Source organism: Desmodus rotundus, chromosome 7 (assembly GCF_022682495.2).
Source record: "Desmodus rotundus isolate HL8 chromosome 7, HLdesRot8A.1, whole genome shotgun sequence".
Taxonomy (NCBI): domain Eukaryota; kingdom Metazoa; phylum Chordata; class Mammalia; order Chiroptera; family Phyllostomidae; genus Desmodus; species Desmodus rotundus.
In genome coordinates, this window is record NC_071393.1 from 93,746,739 (window position 1) to 93,766,020 (window position 19,282).

The following is a 19,282-nucleotide window of genomic DNA, read 5'->3' on the forward strand; positions in this document are numbered from 1 at the left end:
AGAAACAGTAACAAATACACAGTATTGAGGCAATATTTTAAAGTATTTTAGGAGCTGCTTATTCCTGTTACTATGCCTACAGAATCAAAATTATTACAACTTACCAAAGTAGTAAAGCAGAAAAGTGAAAGAGCAGATGAACCAGAGGACATGTTTACAGAATAACCAAATCTGTATGAAGTTTTTAAATGGATAATCCTTTCGATAGTCAATCTGAGAAAATACCTGGCATGCATTGTTACATTCATTACCTCTCTTCTTACTCCCATTTCTTCAACAAGAGTTTCAAGATAACAGACAAAACAGTTGGTTCCCTAGCAGCTACCTGTTTTAAGCCCTGCTCTTTGTTCACCTCTTTGCAGAGAAACCAATCTGATAACTGTCAGTTTTTCACATGACTCCTAACTCCTCCACAAACTCACAAACTGAATGAGAGGAAGGGGCCAACCACAGAGCAAGTGTGGATATAGTAAGTGCAACTCATTAGAAAAGAACAGCGTTTAACTGTCACAAGACATGTCCTTCAACCATTAACAACTCCGTCTTTGAACTAATAAAGCCCAAAACTACTCAGAACTACCCGCAAACCCCAGGAAACGTACTAGAATTTAGTGGGAGGACTAACATTTATACAAATTTCACAGAAACTAGTCATATGAAACATTTCACATAACTAGAGATGGTTTTGTATCAACCTTGAACTTTTTCTTCTAAAATTGTTAATCCTTAAAAAATAATGTAATTATTCTTTTTTAATATGATGCTATTTTCAATGACTAGTTAGTTATTCCTAAGATTAGGACTGACAAAACCAATTAAACTCTTTGCTTCAAGTTTGACCCCGTGATGTATTTTCATGTTTGGCAACTTTTTAAGACAATGATTAGATGATTAAATTTGTTTCTGTACTAAATATATTAATAAATCTTATATTTTAAAAATGAATCAGCCACTTTCACTTGTACAGTTCAGTTGGTCGGGCATTGTCCCACCAAGTGAAAGGTCACCAGTTCAATTCCTGGTCAGGGCACATGCATGGGTTGCGGGTTTGGCCCCCAGTTGGGGTGCATCTAAGAGGCAACCGATTGATTTTTCTCTCTTACATCAATGTTTCTTTCCTTTCCTTCTCCCTTTCATTCTTCCCCCTCCCCCCTCTCTAAAAATAAATAAGTAAAAACCTTTTAAAAATGAACCAGTCATATTCAAGAAAATGATAAAATTTTCAAATGATTTTTTCTTTTAAAGTAGCACTGTGAAAGATACAAAGTTCACCAAAATTACTGGTTTTTCCAGTGATTTTTTTTCTTCTGGCTGTTTTTCATTAACTATTTTTGGTTTATCATGGCTAACACTATAGTTAGCATCATCTAATGTATACAGTGATTCATGACTGCAACACTATATGTTGTTGAAGAAAAACAACTATGTGGGATCATATGCAAGAGAAAAAATCGACGTTAGTATTTTTGCAAATGTTCACAACTATTTCCTATAAAAAGAACGATGTGAAGGGTGAGAGCATTAGCATATACTTAGCACAAACACAGATTCTACTCACCAGTTTGATAGCTACATATTCATTGGTGTAGAGATTTTTACCTAGGGGAAAAGCAAAATGTATGTTTTAGTGACATTTATTCTGGAAAATGCAAAGCAAAATCGTAGCTTACAGGTCATGAGAAAGGTCACATTCCCATATATGAAATATGATTTGGAAGTGAAAAGCTAAACAGAGATGATAAGACCCAACAAGACAAAAACAGTTTGAGTATTTGAAAATTTAAGTTAGACATGAGAATTTTTTTAAAAAAGGAAAAGAACTCTCTTTTGCTCTCTCATATATACATGTTTTGTTATTTAACATTTTTCAACCATTAAACCATGAGGCCAAGAAAAAAAAAAAAGCCAGAATTTCAAGGATACAGAGATTTTTAACTCTTGGCACAATAAGCACAAACCCTTCTTTTTCTAACTCACTGACAAATGGGGATATTGAACTCATCTTTTTGTGCCTAGCAACAAACATAGTATCTCAGTGGTCCCCAACATTTTTGGCACCAGGGACCAGTTTCCTGGAAGACTGGGGGGGGGGACAGGGGACAGGCAGAGCTCAGGTGAGCTTAGCTCCCTCACTGGGTAAGGAGGTTTGGGGAAGGGACAGAAGGTGGTGCTCCCGTTAGCTTCACTGGCAGCCTGGGTCCTAGGTTGGGGACCCCTTATAGTATCTGATGTACACTTGGTAACAGATGTTTGCTAAGGAGAACCAAGTTGACTTGATATCTGGAGAAGGTTCTTCTGAGAAAGTTCTAGGGCAATAAAAAAAGAAGGCTAGTTTAGCCCTGCCTGGTGTGGCTCAGTGGATTGAGTGCCGGCCTGTAAACCGAAGGGTCATTCGTTTGATTCCCAGTCAGGGCACATGCCTGGGTTGTGGGCCAGGTCCCCCGTAACCACACATTGATGTTTCCCTCTTTCTCCTTCCCTTGCCCTATCTCTAAAAATAAATAAATAAAATCTTTAAAAAAAACCAACAACAAAGAAGTCTAGTTTAGAATCAGATTATGGGTAATCCTAAATGCAAACACAGGAGTTTCAACTTCATTATTCACCTTGCTGCGAAACCACCAAAGGTCTTGTGCTAAGAGAAGAAAAGCATAATAGTGAAAGTTGCATTTTTTAAATATTCATTTGGTCTCAATGTGTAAGATAAAAGAGAGGATATCTAGAAGTAAGATAAATAGCAAGTTTTTATAGCAGAACATTTCAAGATTAACACCTACCACATAAAGTGTGATTATGAAGATTACATGAGTTAGAACACATCGAAGTCCTCTGTAAACTGCAAGATACTGGATAAATCTAATTTTTATTACTTCTATTATCATTCTAGGTATGAGGCAATAATTTCTAAAAGAGAATGACTTAAAAATAGGATTTATAATCAAGGTAATTTTAAGAAAAATCTAGCCACTTCTGGATTACATGGTAACATGAGGAATGAGGAAAACGGAAGGGTCAAAAATGAGGCTCAATCAGTGCAGAACAAAAAGAGAACCAAGAGAGCAGGCAGTGATCTTTCCACTCCGCCATGAGGCCTCCCTCCAAGTTCTCACTAAAAATAATAAACAAAGAAAAATACCCCTCCATCTTCAGTTTTCATATCTGTATAAAATAATACAATCACAGAAGCACAATAAATGAGACAGTCTGTGTAACACCAAACATGATAACTTATATATCAGAAAATGCTTGCTTGCTTGTATTTGCATATTTTCGGGGGGGGGGGGTACCAAAAGACCTGAACACATGCCACCCTCTTAAAAAGTAATTATCTTTACACCTAGGAAGCACTGGAAGTGACTAGATAATTCTCTCGGGCTATGCATTACTGAATTTGCCAGGGGGCATCATTAAGACAGAATGGCAGACACAAAATCTTTCCATGTGGGAAGCTAGACAATTACTCAATCGCTATCCTCAGTGATAGACAGTACACAAAAATTTTGCTCTGGAAGATGGCCAGGTAGCTCAGTAGGTTAGAGTGTTGTCTCAATAAGCCAAGGTTGTAGGTTCAATACCCAATCAGGGCACATACAAAAACCAACCAATGAACTCATAAACAAGTGGAGGAACAAATCAATCTTTTCCTTTATCTCACTCTCCCCCCCTTCCTCTCTCCAAAAATCAGTAAATAAAAAAAATTTTTTTAATTTGCTCTGGAAGAATTTAACTACATAGAGAGTTAAAACCCTGCCCATTTAAAATGAATAATTGTTTCACCTAATATTGTATATATGAATATATATTGATATATGTAATATATAATAACTGTGAGAAAGGCAGGGAATTTAATGTATAGAAAATTTCCCTTGATAAGACGGCACAACCCCAAGCACTCAAAGCTTTTAGTGCCTGTTACACAAAATCCACAATGCTTCCCAAGCTCACTTCTGGCCATTAATGGAAAAAAAAACTGCATTAGATAGTAGTTTTTGGAGCTTTACATCTAAACCCAGCCCATTTGAAGCAGCAGTCCTGGATGTGATGCTGCCGGTAAAACCCACTGCGTGAAGACTTCCTATTTCAGTAAGACGCCTACAGAGACAGCGTTTACCATAAGCTTCATCAGACACAGCATTATTTCAAAGAACTAGCAGGTCTCAATTCTCAGTCACACTGATTAACGAACACATAGCCTCAGGTCCTCGGTTTTAGTTACATCTCCAGCTGTCAACATATTCTTGCCCTAAAGTGAAAGCAGTACATTGATAAATTTCTACCTAGAACTTGTGAAAAACAAAATCCAGTCCAACAACTTCAGGTAATTAGTAGTTAAAACAAGAAACCACTTTTCTGTAACTCAAGACTGGCTACTATGTCTATTTAGGGCAAAGAGGACAGGCTAGCCTGTTACCTCCACCATCCAGAGAGCATCTCTTTAAGTGAGCAGTATGATTAGGGGCACCACAACTTCAAAGAAAAAAGACAGAGGTCCCTCTCATTTATATTATGTTCATTCTACTGGTTTATTAGAAACATTTCCCAAATGGTTAGCAGTTAGCAGCAAGGATAGTGAAACTTGGGAAGTCAATCTGACTCTAGGACTCTTATTTGTTTTAGTTTGTTCCATCCACAGACCCTAAAAATTTGCCAATTTACTGAAAAATCTTAACAAGGTTATAAAAGCACAACATATCAGTTTTTCTGTTTCTTTGGTTGGCTTGGATTTTGGCAAATACAGACAGCTGAATTTATTCAAAATGCTAAGATTTCCTAAGAAACTATGAATAAAAAAGTAACATTTTATATTACGATGACTTCATTTTCAACGAGAAAACACTTTTAAATCTCCTGTTGTATCTTAAAAGCCTACATCCTTTTAAATGAAAAAATTTCAAAAATTTTTAACGTAGCAGAACCACATCTTTCGAACAAAATCTTATTAAAAACTTAATATATAGGTAACAGAAAAAGAGAGAGTCCTACTGGCTCACTTTTCCTTTCCCATCTTCTTGTGGTGGGAGATGGGCTCCAAGACTTTGTGGAACACAATACAAAACCAATTGCTTTAGATAATATGCGCCTGTAAACTGTTAATGATCGCAACTGCCCAAAACAGAACTGACTACACAGAGGCTGACGTTACAAATTCCAATTTAAGTTCATTAGTGACAGTTAAGTAATTCAGGTAAGAACCATCTGCAGAGAAGCTGTCACGTACACCCCACTTTAGTCATAAAAGTTAGTGTCTTATTTGAGAAGCCAAGGAGGACTGTGTCACCAGACAAGCCACTATCCTTAGCCAATCTAGCTTTGTCAGAAACATCCTTCTGTGCATATTTCACCAGATACCAAACAGGGAAAAAGAGTAAAAGAGTCAATTCTTGGTGCCTCCATTTTCTTGTTTGAAAGCAAAAACATTCTCTAACAACATCCTATTTCACAAGGATAATATGAAAATTATTAAACATAGGTACACAGCTATTTGATGTGAAAGGAATGTCATCTATCTACTTATTCTTGCAATTAAGAAGGAAAACAAGTCGTTATTTGTAGACTAGGGATATACATTTTCTTAATTCTGGAGGAATAGAATCATTAGTATCTAAATGCTTACATGATTCTTTCTAGGCCTCATTCAGCAGAAGAATCAAAACTTAAAAAAAAAAAAAATCCTCAAGATACTCCCCCGTGTTTCTCAACTGATAAGAAACAACCTGCAGGTCTGTTTCCAGTTCTTCGTGTCCTCCTACCTTTTATCCATGACCAATCTTCATCAATCTTCCTTTCTCAAATATTCAAAATTTCTTTCTATTGAGGCAATATACAAAGGTAAGAATAGAAATAATCTTTCCATTAAAAAATAGACAAAGGCCACCAAGAAGCAACTCTTAGAAGAAATATAAATAGATGTGTAAAAATGTTTACCTTCCCCCATGAACTAATACACGCCTAGTAAGGTACCATTTTCTGCATCAGACTAACACAGATGTAAAGATTCTTGATAATGTTCAAGGCTTTTGAAGGGGTCGGGAAACCACCAAAGAAATGCGCACACACAAGGGAATGGAAAGCATCTTTCCGGAGGGCTAGCTGACGATGTGTGACAGAACTGCGGGTATGTACATCCTTTGACTCAGAAAGTACTCGTCCAGAATTTATCCTAAGAAAAAGAATCAGCCAAGTTTGGACTACAGAAAAGTACTACAAGTATGTTGAGTATAACATTGTTAATAATATTAAAAAATAGAAAAAAATCATATGTCTTTGAAGATACTTCTAAAATAGAATTTGAAAACTTAAAAAAAAAAATAAGATGGTTATTTTTGACCCCTCAAGTCACACCTATAGTCTACTTCTGAAATCCCTCCCTAATTCCTTCCTTCCTCTCCATCTCAGTCATTTTCAGAGCTAAGAACTAAGAACATAGTTATTTTTTTTAATAAAGGGTATTTTTTGCTTTTGTTTATTGCTTTTTTCTGATTACAAAATATGTGTACTCATTAAAAAAAAAAAAAAACGAACAAAGGGAGGGGGATAAAAGCAGCACCTCGGAAATAAACAGAAGTGAAAGACCAAAGACAATAATTAGCTAGTTCTCTCCTGCTTAACCCTTAGGGCACAAGGCTTTGCTTACTTTAATACCTCACACCTCTAGAAACTTTTCTCTTTTTAGTTTTCAACTTCTCCAGTCTTTCTCTTCTAGCATCCCTTAAATGTACCCTCTTTCTCCCACTCATCCAAGTTCAGCATCATCTCTTCATCCAGGATGGCATGTTTATTAACACCTACATGATGATGAATCTTTAACTCTTATTCTCAAGCCTAAACTTTTCTAAATCGCAGATTCACGTTTCTGTATATATGCTGCACACTCCTCGAAGTCAATATATTCACAAACTCTGCCTGATTTCCCCACCACACTCTAGTCCCATTAAACGTTTACTCAGTCACTTGGTCTCCCCATGCTGACAGACTCAGTCACCTTTGACCCCTTCCCTCAAATCACGCCTATAGTCTACTTCTGAAATTCCTCCCTAATTCCTTCCTCTCCCTCCCACTGTCATTTTCAGAGCTAAGAACCAAGGCAGGCCTGGCCATTTCTGACCTGGACTATAAAGACAAACAAGCATTCTTAAATGACCATTATATGCCATACAGAGTAAAAGGAGTTGAGACTATGAAGATTTAATAAAGCAGAGTGCTACCATCAGCCTATCCAGAGACAGAGATGGAGGAAGGTAATACAATGTGACAAGTACAACAATTAGAGCAAAATCCACAAGATGTCAATCTCTTTCCTATCTGATCTAATCTTATAACTACTACCTGAATTATCTTTCTAGAGTACAAACCAGATCATATCACTCATCTGTTGTAAAATCCTGATGATTCTACTCCACTGCCTACAGGATAAAGTCCAAATGCTTTAATACCATGCAAACACTGCACAATCTGGTCCCAACCTACCAAATAGCTTCATCTATTATTTTTTTTCACTTCACGCCCCCTTACCCAGCCATGTATAACTGCTTGCTGCTCTAATAATACACTAAGCAACTTCACAACACCTAGTGTTTGTGCGTCCTCCTGTTGCCAGAGAGCCCTCTTCCTTGTGCCAAACCAGTGGGAAGTCCTATCCTACTCTCCATCTCTGAAACCTTCATCAGTCTTCTCTGCCAATGTGGTTTTTACATAATCTATTATAATACTTATCACTTTGTATTATAATTTTTTTTCTGTCCCTCTATCACTAGACTGTGAGATTCTTAAGGACAGAAAACATATTTTGTTATTTCCAAAGTTTAGCAAGATGATAAACATTTAAGAATTATTTGTTAAATGGATAATGAGGTAAAAACAGATTTGCAGAAAACCAAAATGTACTAACTATAACATTACATTTTTGGTTCGGTCTGGAATACAGGAATCCACCCAAACATTAAGGCCATTACCTACCACCACCCCCACATACCAGAAGCCCAAAGAAGCCCATGTTTTTCTCCCCTCTTCCTATTCATCTGGCTATCTATCCATTCATTCCACAAATAACAGTAAATAATACAGGCAGAATCCCTACCCTCCAAGGGGCTTATATTCAGGTAAGAAGAGACAATTAACAGGTAAACAACTATATTAAATCAATTCAGATAGTGATAATGAGATGAATAAAATAAAGTAGTTTCATGGGATAGAATATAGCTAAGAGAGAAATGTGCTACTTTAAAATGGAAGGGGTATCCTGGACAGATAGCTCAGATGGTTAGAGCATCATCCTGATACGCCAAGGTTATGGGTTTAATCCCCAGTCAGGGCACATACAAGAAAGAACCAATGAATGCATAAATAAGTGGAATAACAAATCACTGTTTCTTTCTCTCTCTCTTTCTTCCTCTCTCTGTAAAATTAATAAAACAAACAAATAAATAAAATGGAGGTGGAAAGAAGTCATAGAAAGTTTCTCTGAGACTGTAATAAAAGCTGAGGCCTGAAGAATGAGAAGTAAGCAGTTAAGCAAAATTTGGGGGGAAAATTCTGTAGGCAGAAGGAATATTAATTATAAAAGCTCTAAAGCAGAAATGCACTTGGCTGCTTGAGGGACAGAAGAGACAGTGTGGCTAGAATAAGAAATGAGTCTGGAGAAGAAGCAAGATCCTGCAAACAGTAGCCTTGGTGGAGGACCAAGGCCACTTTGCTTTGAGTTTGGAATTTCCTAGTTTACATTTTTCTGTTGTCTGGTACAATCTTTTACGTATGAATATCAGAGACTTCAGAATTTTTCAAGAGACTGTTGGATGAATATACAGCACACCCTCTTGTTAGAAAGATGTCAGATGATTCTGAAAGTACCTTTTCTGGTTTCTGTTGATAAAAAGAATTCCTAGATACAATGCTGTAACAATATGGTCCCAGGGCTAATGAAAACCTGATAAGCACACAAGAATAAAACCACTTGAAAAGAAAGACAAGTTCTTTCTACTGACCACAAGGCAAGTCAAAGTGAGAACAAAATTATCCTGGATTCATGAAAGAAAATAAAAGACAACACTCTACTACTTGAAAATATACACGGGCTACAAATTTATCCTTTATCCTTTTAACTGAATGGATTTTTCCATTCCTGTGTAAATTTAGAGATCATATAATACAAATCTAGACCTAGGTGAATGGAACGGAGTTCCAGTTTTCATTGACCAAGGTTTTCTCCAACTTTATAGAAATTAAACAATTTTATGATGTTTTGAGAATACATGGATTTATATGCATTCTAATCTGCCTCTCAGCAGTAATTTTGTGCATGTTTATGTCCTAATCTATTTAGTTCAAGTACTACCATGATGTTAGAGCAAAGTCAATCCATTACGTAAATGAATGCTCAGGAAAGCAGCTGCTAAAGCAACTCAGTAGTTACTAGGAACTCAAGCAGTGTGAAATTACACATCCTACTCCTATTCTCTGTAGCATCTGCGGGCTTTGCTAACACATGAACACATCACTAAATGTGAAGAGCCTTTCATTATCCTACTCGAGTCTTAAAATTCCAGGATGCCAGCCTTCTACCAGTAAAAATAAATTCATTTTCAGCATCCCTAAATTCAATTCTGCACCCAGTGATCTATGGCTAGTGTAGTGATGTTTCCCTGAACCTCTCTATGGGCAAGACTTTTGCTCTCTTCTTTTGCAGAATCATCAGAAGTAGCAGAGGTAACAAGTAACTACTACCTTATGCTCCTACACTGCCATTCCCCTAAGGGCTAAAGTCTCCTACAAGAGGTCTTCATAATCATCCATAGCACCAATGTTTAGGAAGAAAAAGAAAACACTTTAGCCTAACAGAGAACCTCTTCTCATTCTCCAAGCTGATGTAAGATCTTTCATTTTCTCTTCCCTAATCATTTAGGAGGTGAATTATAAATAAATACCCAATATACCTCCTTCTCAATTTCGTATCTTCAAACTGGTATATTTTGTCATTATTCATCATCTCACTTATAAATTTATACTTGAAATAAAGAAATCTATTTCCGTGCTGGGGGAAAAAATTGTGTCATTTCTTCCTAAAGTTTCAGCTAAATCCTGACGCTGGGACTTCCAGGAAGAAATGCAAACACAGTATCGGCTGGAAAGCCTCTTTAAACAGGATGTATATCCTACATCCTTGCAGATTAAATTTGGGTAGTATTGTCTTATTAGGGGCAGGGTTTGAATTAAAACAAGATCTTCCTTCCTTCTCAAGGTGTGGGGTTCATGGGTCAACAACACCTAGAGTACATCTAGAGGACCTGGGAGTCTGTTAAAAAGACACAATTTAGGACTCCACCTCTCAGACCAACTAAATCAGAATCTCCATTTTATTGCAATCTATATGCAGGTCTCCTCACATCATAAAATCTCAGAATTGGTGCGAAATTTAAAAGCCTATATTCACAGAGATAAACCTTGCATAACAATTACAACTGATAATGACTCTCCCATTCACAAATTCTTTAGTCCTTGTAACAACAGGTCTTCCTTAAAAGAATTTCCCATAAAACTGTAAACTGTTTGTCTTGAAACACACCACAGCTTATCACAGCTGCTGCTGTTGTTAGTGGAAACCACTGATATAACCAAGTTCTTACCTAATCTGAGCTCTCCGAAGTTCCCACACCCTATCTTCTTGCCAACCCTGAAGTTGGGTCCCACCATAAGAACCCCAGAGGATGCTGAGCCAGATGGTCGGGAACAGTGTGTACTCCTTTGTGCCATGGGTTTAGTGGTCCGTTGTTTCTCATCCTTCTCCCTACTGGGATGGTCCATGTTCCTATACGACAGAGTCTCTCCACAATGAGGAGCCTCAGGCTGTATAACTCTCTTCAATACAAAAGTATGTCCAAATAAACCGTAGTCAGAGAAAGGTAAGAAGTTCTTTTGGCACCATATTTATGTTTCTAATATATCTCCAAGGGATGAAAAACCATTGGATCGTTCTTGTAGGACATGTAGTCTGTAGGTCTCAAGCATAGGAGGATATTTTGTAACCTAGGTAAAAATCAAGAAAACAGAGTTAAAAATTTAACTTTAAAAGAAATCGAGAAAGTTACCGCTAATTAGAATGGCTCTTATCCAAAAAAGAGCAAAGTGAATAGCTTCCTAAAATGGGTTTTAGTTTTATATCCTCCAACAGTTTAGCCATCTGGACTAGTTATTCATCAGGTTAACATAAACTCGGAAGGCTGTACACCATGACAGCTACAGGAACACACAAGCCTTTAATGTAAAATGCTCTCTTCTAATACTTTACATGTGACTCAAAAGGAAGTTATTTGTTGGCTTTTTATCACTGGCTAACAGAAAGATAAGAGAGCATTAAACCTAGTTAAATAAACTGGCGACAACTGAAAGCTCTTCCTTTTAATTTGGACAGAACCTATAAGAAATGAGGTTACTCACTCCCCTCCTCCAGCCCCACCATTTATCAAGCACTGACAGCAATCACACAATCCCAAACAAGTTACTGAATGACAGAGACTACTTCTACAAAGGACTTTCCAAAACCCTACTGGTACTGAGCAGCCCTAGACTAAACTAAAGCTTTGGGAAGCTCAACTTTTGGTCTGGTTTTCATTATGGACTGTGTATACAAAGGCAGAATGCTGGAAGCTGATCTTGTGCACAAACCCAAAGTGAAAATAAAGCTGAGAAACAAAAAAAGTCTTAAACAAACCTAATCCCTATAGGAATTCTCCAGTGTCCCAAGTTAGGACCAAGCCCAAGACAAAAGTTGACACTTAGATAATTTTGATGCTATTTTTTTTCTTTTTTTAAAAAAAGATTTTATTCATTTACTCCAGAGAAAGAGGAAGCAAGGGAGAAAGAAAGGGAGCAAAACATCAATGTGTGAGAGATACATCAATCACACGCCCCCATCAGGGAACCTGGCCAGCAACCCAGGCATGTGCCCTGACCAGGAACAGAACTGGTGACCTGTTGGTCCACAGGCTGGCTGGCACTCAATCCACTGAGCCACACCAGCCAGGGTTGATGGTATTTTTGATAATCCAGGTAGGTATTCTTAACAAAAAAATATTCTTATCAAAAACACATACTTATATTTCACTTTCATTAAATATTTCCCTTAAAACTTTAAGGAAGAAGAGAATTATAACTGCTTGTTATCATACAAATAATATAAAATAAAGCAAAAGTATCTAGTCTGTAAGTTTCTTATGCACACCTGTGAGCTGACAGTACAAATGGGTACACAGTCCACGAATATGTTTACTTAATTATAGTAGTAAAAATTGTTTATTCTCATCTTTTGTTTTCTTTGCATTATTAAAACTGCACAATGACTTTAGGCTTCCACATAGCTCATCATTAACAAGATACATTTCTCTGAATTCAGAAAGTACACGTACATTCATAATGTATACCGAGAGAAAAATCGGGGTGATGAGAGGTCAGCAATCACTGCGTTTCCTACATGAGCAACAGTATGGTTTGTATTGTTCCTCATTCTTTTTCATATTTCCAGATGTAGCTAATATTCTGATTATCTTTTTTGTTCACCCAAAGTTCCTCAAACAATACTAGTAAGAAAATGGAAATACAATTCAAGATGTTTTCTTTAGACAGTCCCATCCTAATTGGTGGGAGAGTGTCTCTGTATGAGAAAATGTCAGGCTATACTTTCTTCCCTTATACTATAAAAATTTTTGAAGACAGAAAAAGTCTTAGCCTATCCAAACAATTCTGAGCATTCAAATAACTCCCAAATCTTCATAAATTACTGTATGACTCATATCATGGTCTCATATTTATAAGATTTGGAAAACTGTACTACCTTATCTGTTGCCCTTTACATTTTTATTTGTATTCACTGTTACAGTAACAGATGGAGGTTATTTTTGTAACACCTGTCATTAACTTTCTCCTTTGTACTCAGACTCATGTCACATTAGGAGGAATAATCAGACACAGCTCTTCTTTTCCAGAACACTTGCATGTACGCATTAGAAAAACATATACAATACTTCCAAGGTTAGAAACCTGCAGAAAGCCTTAAAATTGCCTTTAGCTGAGGAAAGAATGATTTTAACAGGGGCTTATAGACCAGAACAATACCTTTACTTCCTACATATATAGCAAAAGCTCACATTTAAGATACCAATTTTCTAATCTATGCTTGGGACATTAGTACATCTCAGCCATAGTTAATGAAAAATGAGTAATATTCAATATCACTTTATGTGGTGCCTCTCACTTAAGAAAGCAAACTGAACAACTAAAATTTTAAAAATCCTATTTCTTTATTACCACCCACTACTCAAAACTAATTTCTGTTTTTTAAAATTTGTATTTATTTAGAGAGAGGGGAAGGAAGGGAGAGACACATTGATCCGTTGCCTCTCACATGCACCCTATAGGGACCGAACTTGCAACCCAGACAAGTGCCCTGATGGGGAATCTAACCAGCAACCCTTCGCTTTGCTGGACGACGCCCAACAGAGCCACACTGGTCAGGGCTCACAACTAATTTCTACTTCCCAGGTACAAACTCATTAGCTTGTTATTTGAGTCCCTTCAATATCAATTCCTTATTTAAATTCATGTTTTAAAAAGCTAGTGAATAAACACAAAGAACATCTATTCTTAGCCCTTACCAAGAATGACCTCTTAACCCGTCTGTCTTATTTAAGGACTGACTCATATCCTTCTTCCTTTGTGAAAACCTTAATAACCAAATCATCATTAACAGTTGGAGTACAACTATCAATACCAATTATTAGACACCTACCACCTACCATCACATTTATTGATATGTACTCTAACAGTTGATTTGGTTATAAGCCTTTGAGGTTAAAGATCTTGCCATATAAGCCCTGGCTCGGTAGCTCAGTTGATTAGAGCACTGTCCTAGTACATCAAAGTTGGCGGTTTGATGGTCAGGGCGCGTACAAGAAGAAACCAATGAATGCATAAATAAATGGAACAACAAATCACTCTCTCTCTCAAAAATCAATAAATAATTTTATAAAAGATCTTGTCATATCTCCTTAAGTTTCTTGCATAAAATTGATACCAATACTGAGTAATAACTATGATAGTCCTGCTTAACAGAAAATAAATTGTCAGTGACATAACCAAATAATAAAAGTAAAAAGAACCCTAATTTATCTTAAAAACTAGAAATCTGCCCTGGCTGGTGTGGCTCAGTGGATTGAGTGCCGGCCTGTGAACTAAAAAGTCGCAGGTTCAATTCCCAGTCAGGACACATGCCTGGGTTGTGGGCCAGGTCCCCAGTTGGCGCATGTGAGAATCTGACATTTCTCTCCCTCTCTTTCTCCCTCCCTTCCTCTCTCTAAAAATAAAGAACTAAAAATCTTAAAAAAAAAAAAAAAACCCTCATAGAATTCCTCCAGCAGGGAGTTAGTGTTATTTCACTTGAATTTAATAGTGTGAAGACACATGCTAGTCAGGATTTCCATTTCACAAGGATAAATAGTTTATTTACAGTCACTAAAAGACAGCAGATGAAAAGTTAGCTCAAGAACCAGGTCAAGCAGAATACCCACAGTAGTTAAGTTATATTTTAACATTATTTTTTAAAAATGGCTTCTAAGGACAGCAGTAAAAGATAAACTACATGCTTATATTATTTCTCCTTTTTAAATAGTAAAAACAAGGAGGTAAAGGAGAGAAATTATATCAATAAACAGAAATCACTTGTTACGTATCTATTAAACATGTTAATGTTATAATGGATACATATTTGAATTTTTAGAGTCATACCAGCAAGTTCCTTAGGAAGACTAATTCTAGTACTTTCTGTCCATTGAGGCATGCCTGAATTAAAGGGAAAAATATTTTTAAGGTAATGAGACCTGACATATTCTGTTATCAAAAGTTATCATTTAAATAGCATAATCAATAAAATATATTTTAAAAAATCACGAGGTATCACCTCAAAAAAAAGTTACAATTTGTTTCAGAAACTGTTTATACCCTTCCCAGAAGGCAGCACTCTCTCAGTAAATCCCCACTTAGTCACTTAATAAAAATAGATTTAGACAAATGGCTCTCTTGACTGAGAGGTGATAAAAGCTCTCTGGCCGATTAAAGAATTGCCACCTATAGCGAAATCAACAAATCCAAGTCTGCCGGGTTGACGTTGGAGGCGAAAAATCTGACTCTCTGCAGAAGTAGTCAGTGAAAAGTTTTCTTTCCCAGAGCGCTCTGTAAGATAGTTACAGCATTCCATCACACTGAAATGGAAGAAACATATGCCTCTAGTAACTACCACCCTGAGCCAGCATATTAAAGACGTGGGTCAAAAACAAGAGTGACTTGTTTTTCAAAGTCATTCTCTTTAAGGCACTGACTCTCTGTTGGAGAGATAGGCATGGTCGGCCATGAATGAAATGACTGAAGTAAATGTATTGCTTTATGTCATAGTATTTTGCCAAGCTGCTTTAAGTCTAAAAAATTAAATTATATTCCAAAATCATCAAAGAAAATATTAAAGAATTACAGCTGTGAATGTTAAGTGAAAATAAATCACTGATTTACAGTTTATTTCAGATTCTCATGTACTGCTGTTGTCAAAAATGAGGCATATAAATATTTAAATTTTAAAGTCAAAATACAGTCAGCCTTTGTTGATAGTCAAAGCAAGAGGCTGCCAGGCTTCTAAATCTCTTTTCTGATGTAACCTAGGATGAAACTGTTTATTGGTGTAGGGATGCTGGATTACCATATGGTAAGTGTATGTTGAACTTTCAAGAATCTCCAAAGCGACCAGACTCTCCCATTGCTTCACCTACCACATGTTTGCTTTGGTTCTAATGCTTACAGACTCTTGGTCACAAGTTTCAGCTTCAGGTGTCACTTCTCACACCAGTGTCCAAAACAAAAAAGAAAGGCAATAGCAAAACGGCATCTGTTTTTTTCATAAGAATAAAAATTCTTCCCAGAGCTCCCAGCAAAATTCCCGATGTTGAGTTGTTAACAGTGCTTGCAATATAACATCTGAAATTCCCACTGTAAGCTTCTCAAAGAATGGGATCAAAGCCTAACCTGGTGTGTAGAACACGGGATAGACTATTAAGAGCAGTGTAACACCCAAAGAAGGTGATCAGTAAACATCCAGCAAAAATGACATCTGCATGTGAACATGTCGTGTGTGTGCTAAAAAACTATCAAAAATCACAGGACAATTAAAAAAAATTATAGGACAGGCTCTTGGTTGGGGGCCATCCCGCACCTAAGGCAGAAAGATGGTGGCCACAAAGACGATGAAAACGTCACTGGAGTCAATCAACTCTAGGCTCCAACTTGTTATGAAAAGTGGAAAGTGTGTGCTGGGGTATAAGCAGACTCGGAAGATGATCAGACAGGGCAAAGCGAAACTGGTCACCCTCGCCAACGACCTTCCAGCTCTGAGGAAGATAAAGGAGAGTGCTATGCCGTGCTGGCCAAGACTGGTGTCCATCACTGCAGTGGCAATACTACTGAACTGGGCACAGTGTGGAAAACACCAGAGTATGCACACTCTCCATCACTGATCCAGGTGATTCTGATGGCATTAGAAGCATGCCAGAAGAGACTGGTGAAAAGGAAATCATGCACAATTTTTCTTTAACAAAACTGCCCAGAGCTTGGTTCAAAAAAAAAAAAAAAAGGTTATAGGGCAATTTAAGTAAGAAGGCTCATAACTCACTTTAACTTTCTTAAAAAGGACACATTAAAAAACCTCACTTTAACAATCAAAATTGATTTATTTTAGCCAAAGTGCATTATGGGAGTGCTATTATTAAAGGGAAGAATAATGTTTACAGATTGTGTTATGATTACTGTTTCTCTTTTCCACAAATTTCAATTATTAATGTCTCTAATTCTTACCACCCCACCCCTCACTGCTCAATTTATTTCCCCGGACGATTATTTTTTCCAGTTTTTAATATATAAGCAACATAACAATGTATTAGTTTAAGGTGTACAATGTAATGATTGAACATAGGTATATACTGTTTTGGCCAAAAAGTCCATTACGTTTTTTCTGTACAATGGCTCTAGTAGTGCTTAGTTGTCTTTAACTTCATTTGAAGCAATTTTGTTAGTTTGTATAGTGACAGCTGTCATTTTAGCACGCATTAAAAAAATCAAATTTGGTGAATTTTTGTGTAGCCATTTTAATATTAAAGATGGAAGAAGATATGCAACATTTTTGGTACATTATGCTTTATTATTTCAAGAAAGGTAAAAACACAACTGAAATGCAAAAAAAGATTTGTGCAGTGTATGGAGGTAGTGTTGTGACTGATCAAAAGTGTCAAAAGTGGTTTGCAAAGTTTTTTGTTACTATTGACATTTTGGCCAAATAATTCTTTACTGTGGGACTGTCTTATGCATTGGAAGATGTTTAGCAGCACCCCTGGCCTCTACCCACTGGAAGCCAATAGTGGGAGATGGCCGACATACTCGAAATATCCAAATCAATAAAGTTACTGGCAAAAATAAAAAAAATGTGTCTTTTATTTTACAGAAAAAACCTAACAGACTTTCTGGCCAACCCAATATTATGAAATAATTGCCAGAGTAAGTTTAGTTAACATCCATCACCATATATAAATTTTTCTTGTGATAATAACATTTAAGATTGACAGCAACTCTCAAATACATAATACAGTATTGTTACCTATAGTCACTGTGCTGTACACTGTATCCTCAGAACTTATAACTGGAAGTTTGTATCTTTTAGCCACTTTCACTCAGTTTACCCTCCCCTTCCTAACAGCACCCCTTCCCACCCCCTGCTTCTGGACACACCAATCTGTTTTCCGTTTTCATGAGTTCAGTTTTTTAGATTCCCATATTAGTGAGCCTACAATACAGTATCTGTCCTTCTCTGTCTGACTTATTTCACTTAGCATAATGCCCTCAAGGCCCATCCGTGTTGTCACAAAATGGCAGGATTTCCGTCATTTTCATGGCTGAATAATATTTCAGTGTGCGTATGTTTACCACATCTTATTTATTTATTTACCCACTGATAGGCACTTCAGCTGTTCCGTGTCTTGGCTATTGTAAATAATGCTGCAAAGAACATGGGAGTGCAGGTAACTCTTTTGAGATAGTGATTTCCTTTCTTTTGCATAAATTCGCAGAGGTAAAACTGCTGGGTTTTATCTTAGTTCTATTTATAATTTTTTGAGGAACCTCCATACTGCTTTCCATAGTGACTGTACCAATTTACATTGCCACCAACAGTGCACCAGGGTACCCTTTTCTCCACATCCTCACAGGCACTTATCTCTTGTCCTTTTTATGACAGCCATGGTAACAGATGCATGTTGCTATCTCAATGTGATTTTGACTTACACTTCCCTGATGATCAGTGATACTGAGCATCTTTTCATGTACCTATTGGTCATGTGGATAGCGTTAGAAAAATGTCTATTCAGTTCCTCTGCCCATTTTTTCATTCAAGTTATTTGGGCTTTCTTCCCTACTGAGTTTTATGAGTTCTTTATACATTTTACTTTTTTGATAAACGAATTATAGTTTATTCTATATTTGTATATTAAGGTAATACTACATAAAAATGACAAAGAATGAAGTACTGGTAAATGCCACGACCTATATTTATCTCAAAAATATTGAACAGGAGGTAGACACAGAAGATGTATGATTCCAGAAGATGTATGACTCAAGAACGGGCAAAACGAATGCATGGTGGGAGATATTAACTTCTTATCAAGGATATATGATTTAAAAATATTTTCTCTCATTCTGTAAGATGGCTTTTCATTTTATTGATGGCTCCCTTTGCTGTGTAGAAGCTTTTAATTTGATGTAGTCCTATTTCTCTATTTTTGCTTTTGCTGCATCTTTGTTTTTGGTGTCAAATCCAAAAAACCCAGGCATGTGCCCTGACTGGGAATCAAACTGGTGACCCCTTGGTTCACAGGCTGGCACTCAATCCACTAAGCCACATCAGCCAGGGCCCAAGGTTTCTTACTGATTTTGTCTGGATAATCTATCCATTATTAAAAGTGGAGTACTGAAATCCCTTACTATTATTGTGTTACTCTCTACAGGTCTGTTAATATTTATGTACATTATATATTTAGGTGCTCCTAGGTTGAGTGCCTAAGTATTTACAAAAGCAATGTTCTTTTGTCTGATGGACCCTATTATCATTATAATGACCTTGTCTCTTATTATTAGTCTTTGTCTCAAAGTCTGCTTTGTCTGATTGAAGTATGGCCACTACCACTGCTTTCTTTTGACTTCCATCTCT

The 19,282-nt window shown here is 36.8% G+C and overlaps 1 protein-coding gene and 1 pseudogene across 4 annotated transcripts in view; one reads left to right on the forward strand and one right to left on the reverse strand.

Annotated features, from left to right (window-relative positions):
* CSNK1G1 (casein kinase 1 gamma 1) overlaps positions 1-19,282 on the reverse strand; it is a 160,361-nt gene that overhangs the window by 87,721 nt on the left and 53,358 nt on the right. For 3 of the 4 annotated variants that reach the window (XM_024568374.3, XM_024568373.3, XM_071221984.1), the window contains exons 2-3: positions 10,620-11,019; positions 1,559-1,599 (exon numbers count right to left, since the gene is read on the reverse strand). In XM_024568374.3, the coding sequence (XP_024424142.1) occupies positions 1,559-1,599; positions 10,620-10,797 (219 nt within the window). In that variant the 5' untranslated portion in view covers positions 10,798-11,019. The remainder of the gene's footprint in view (positions 1-1,558; positions 1,600-10,619; positions 11,020-19,282) is intronic. The other variant, XM_045201122.2, reaches the window with a different exon arrangement.
* On the forward strand, positions 16,179-16,668 carry LOC112311023 (large ribosomal subunit protein eL30 pseudogene; annotated as a pseudogene).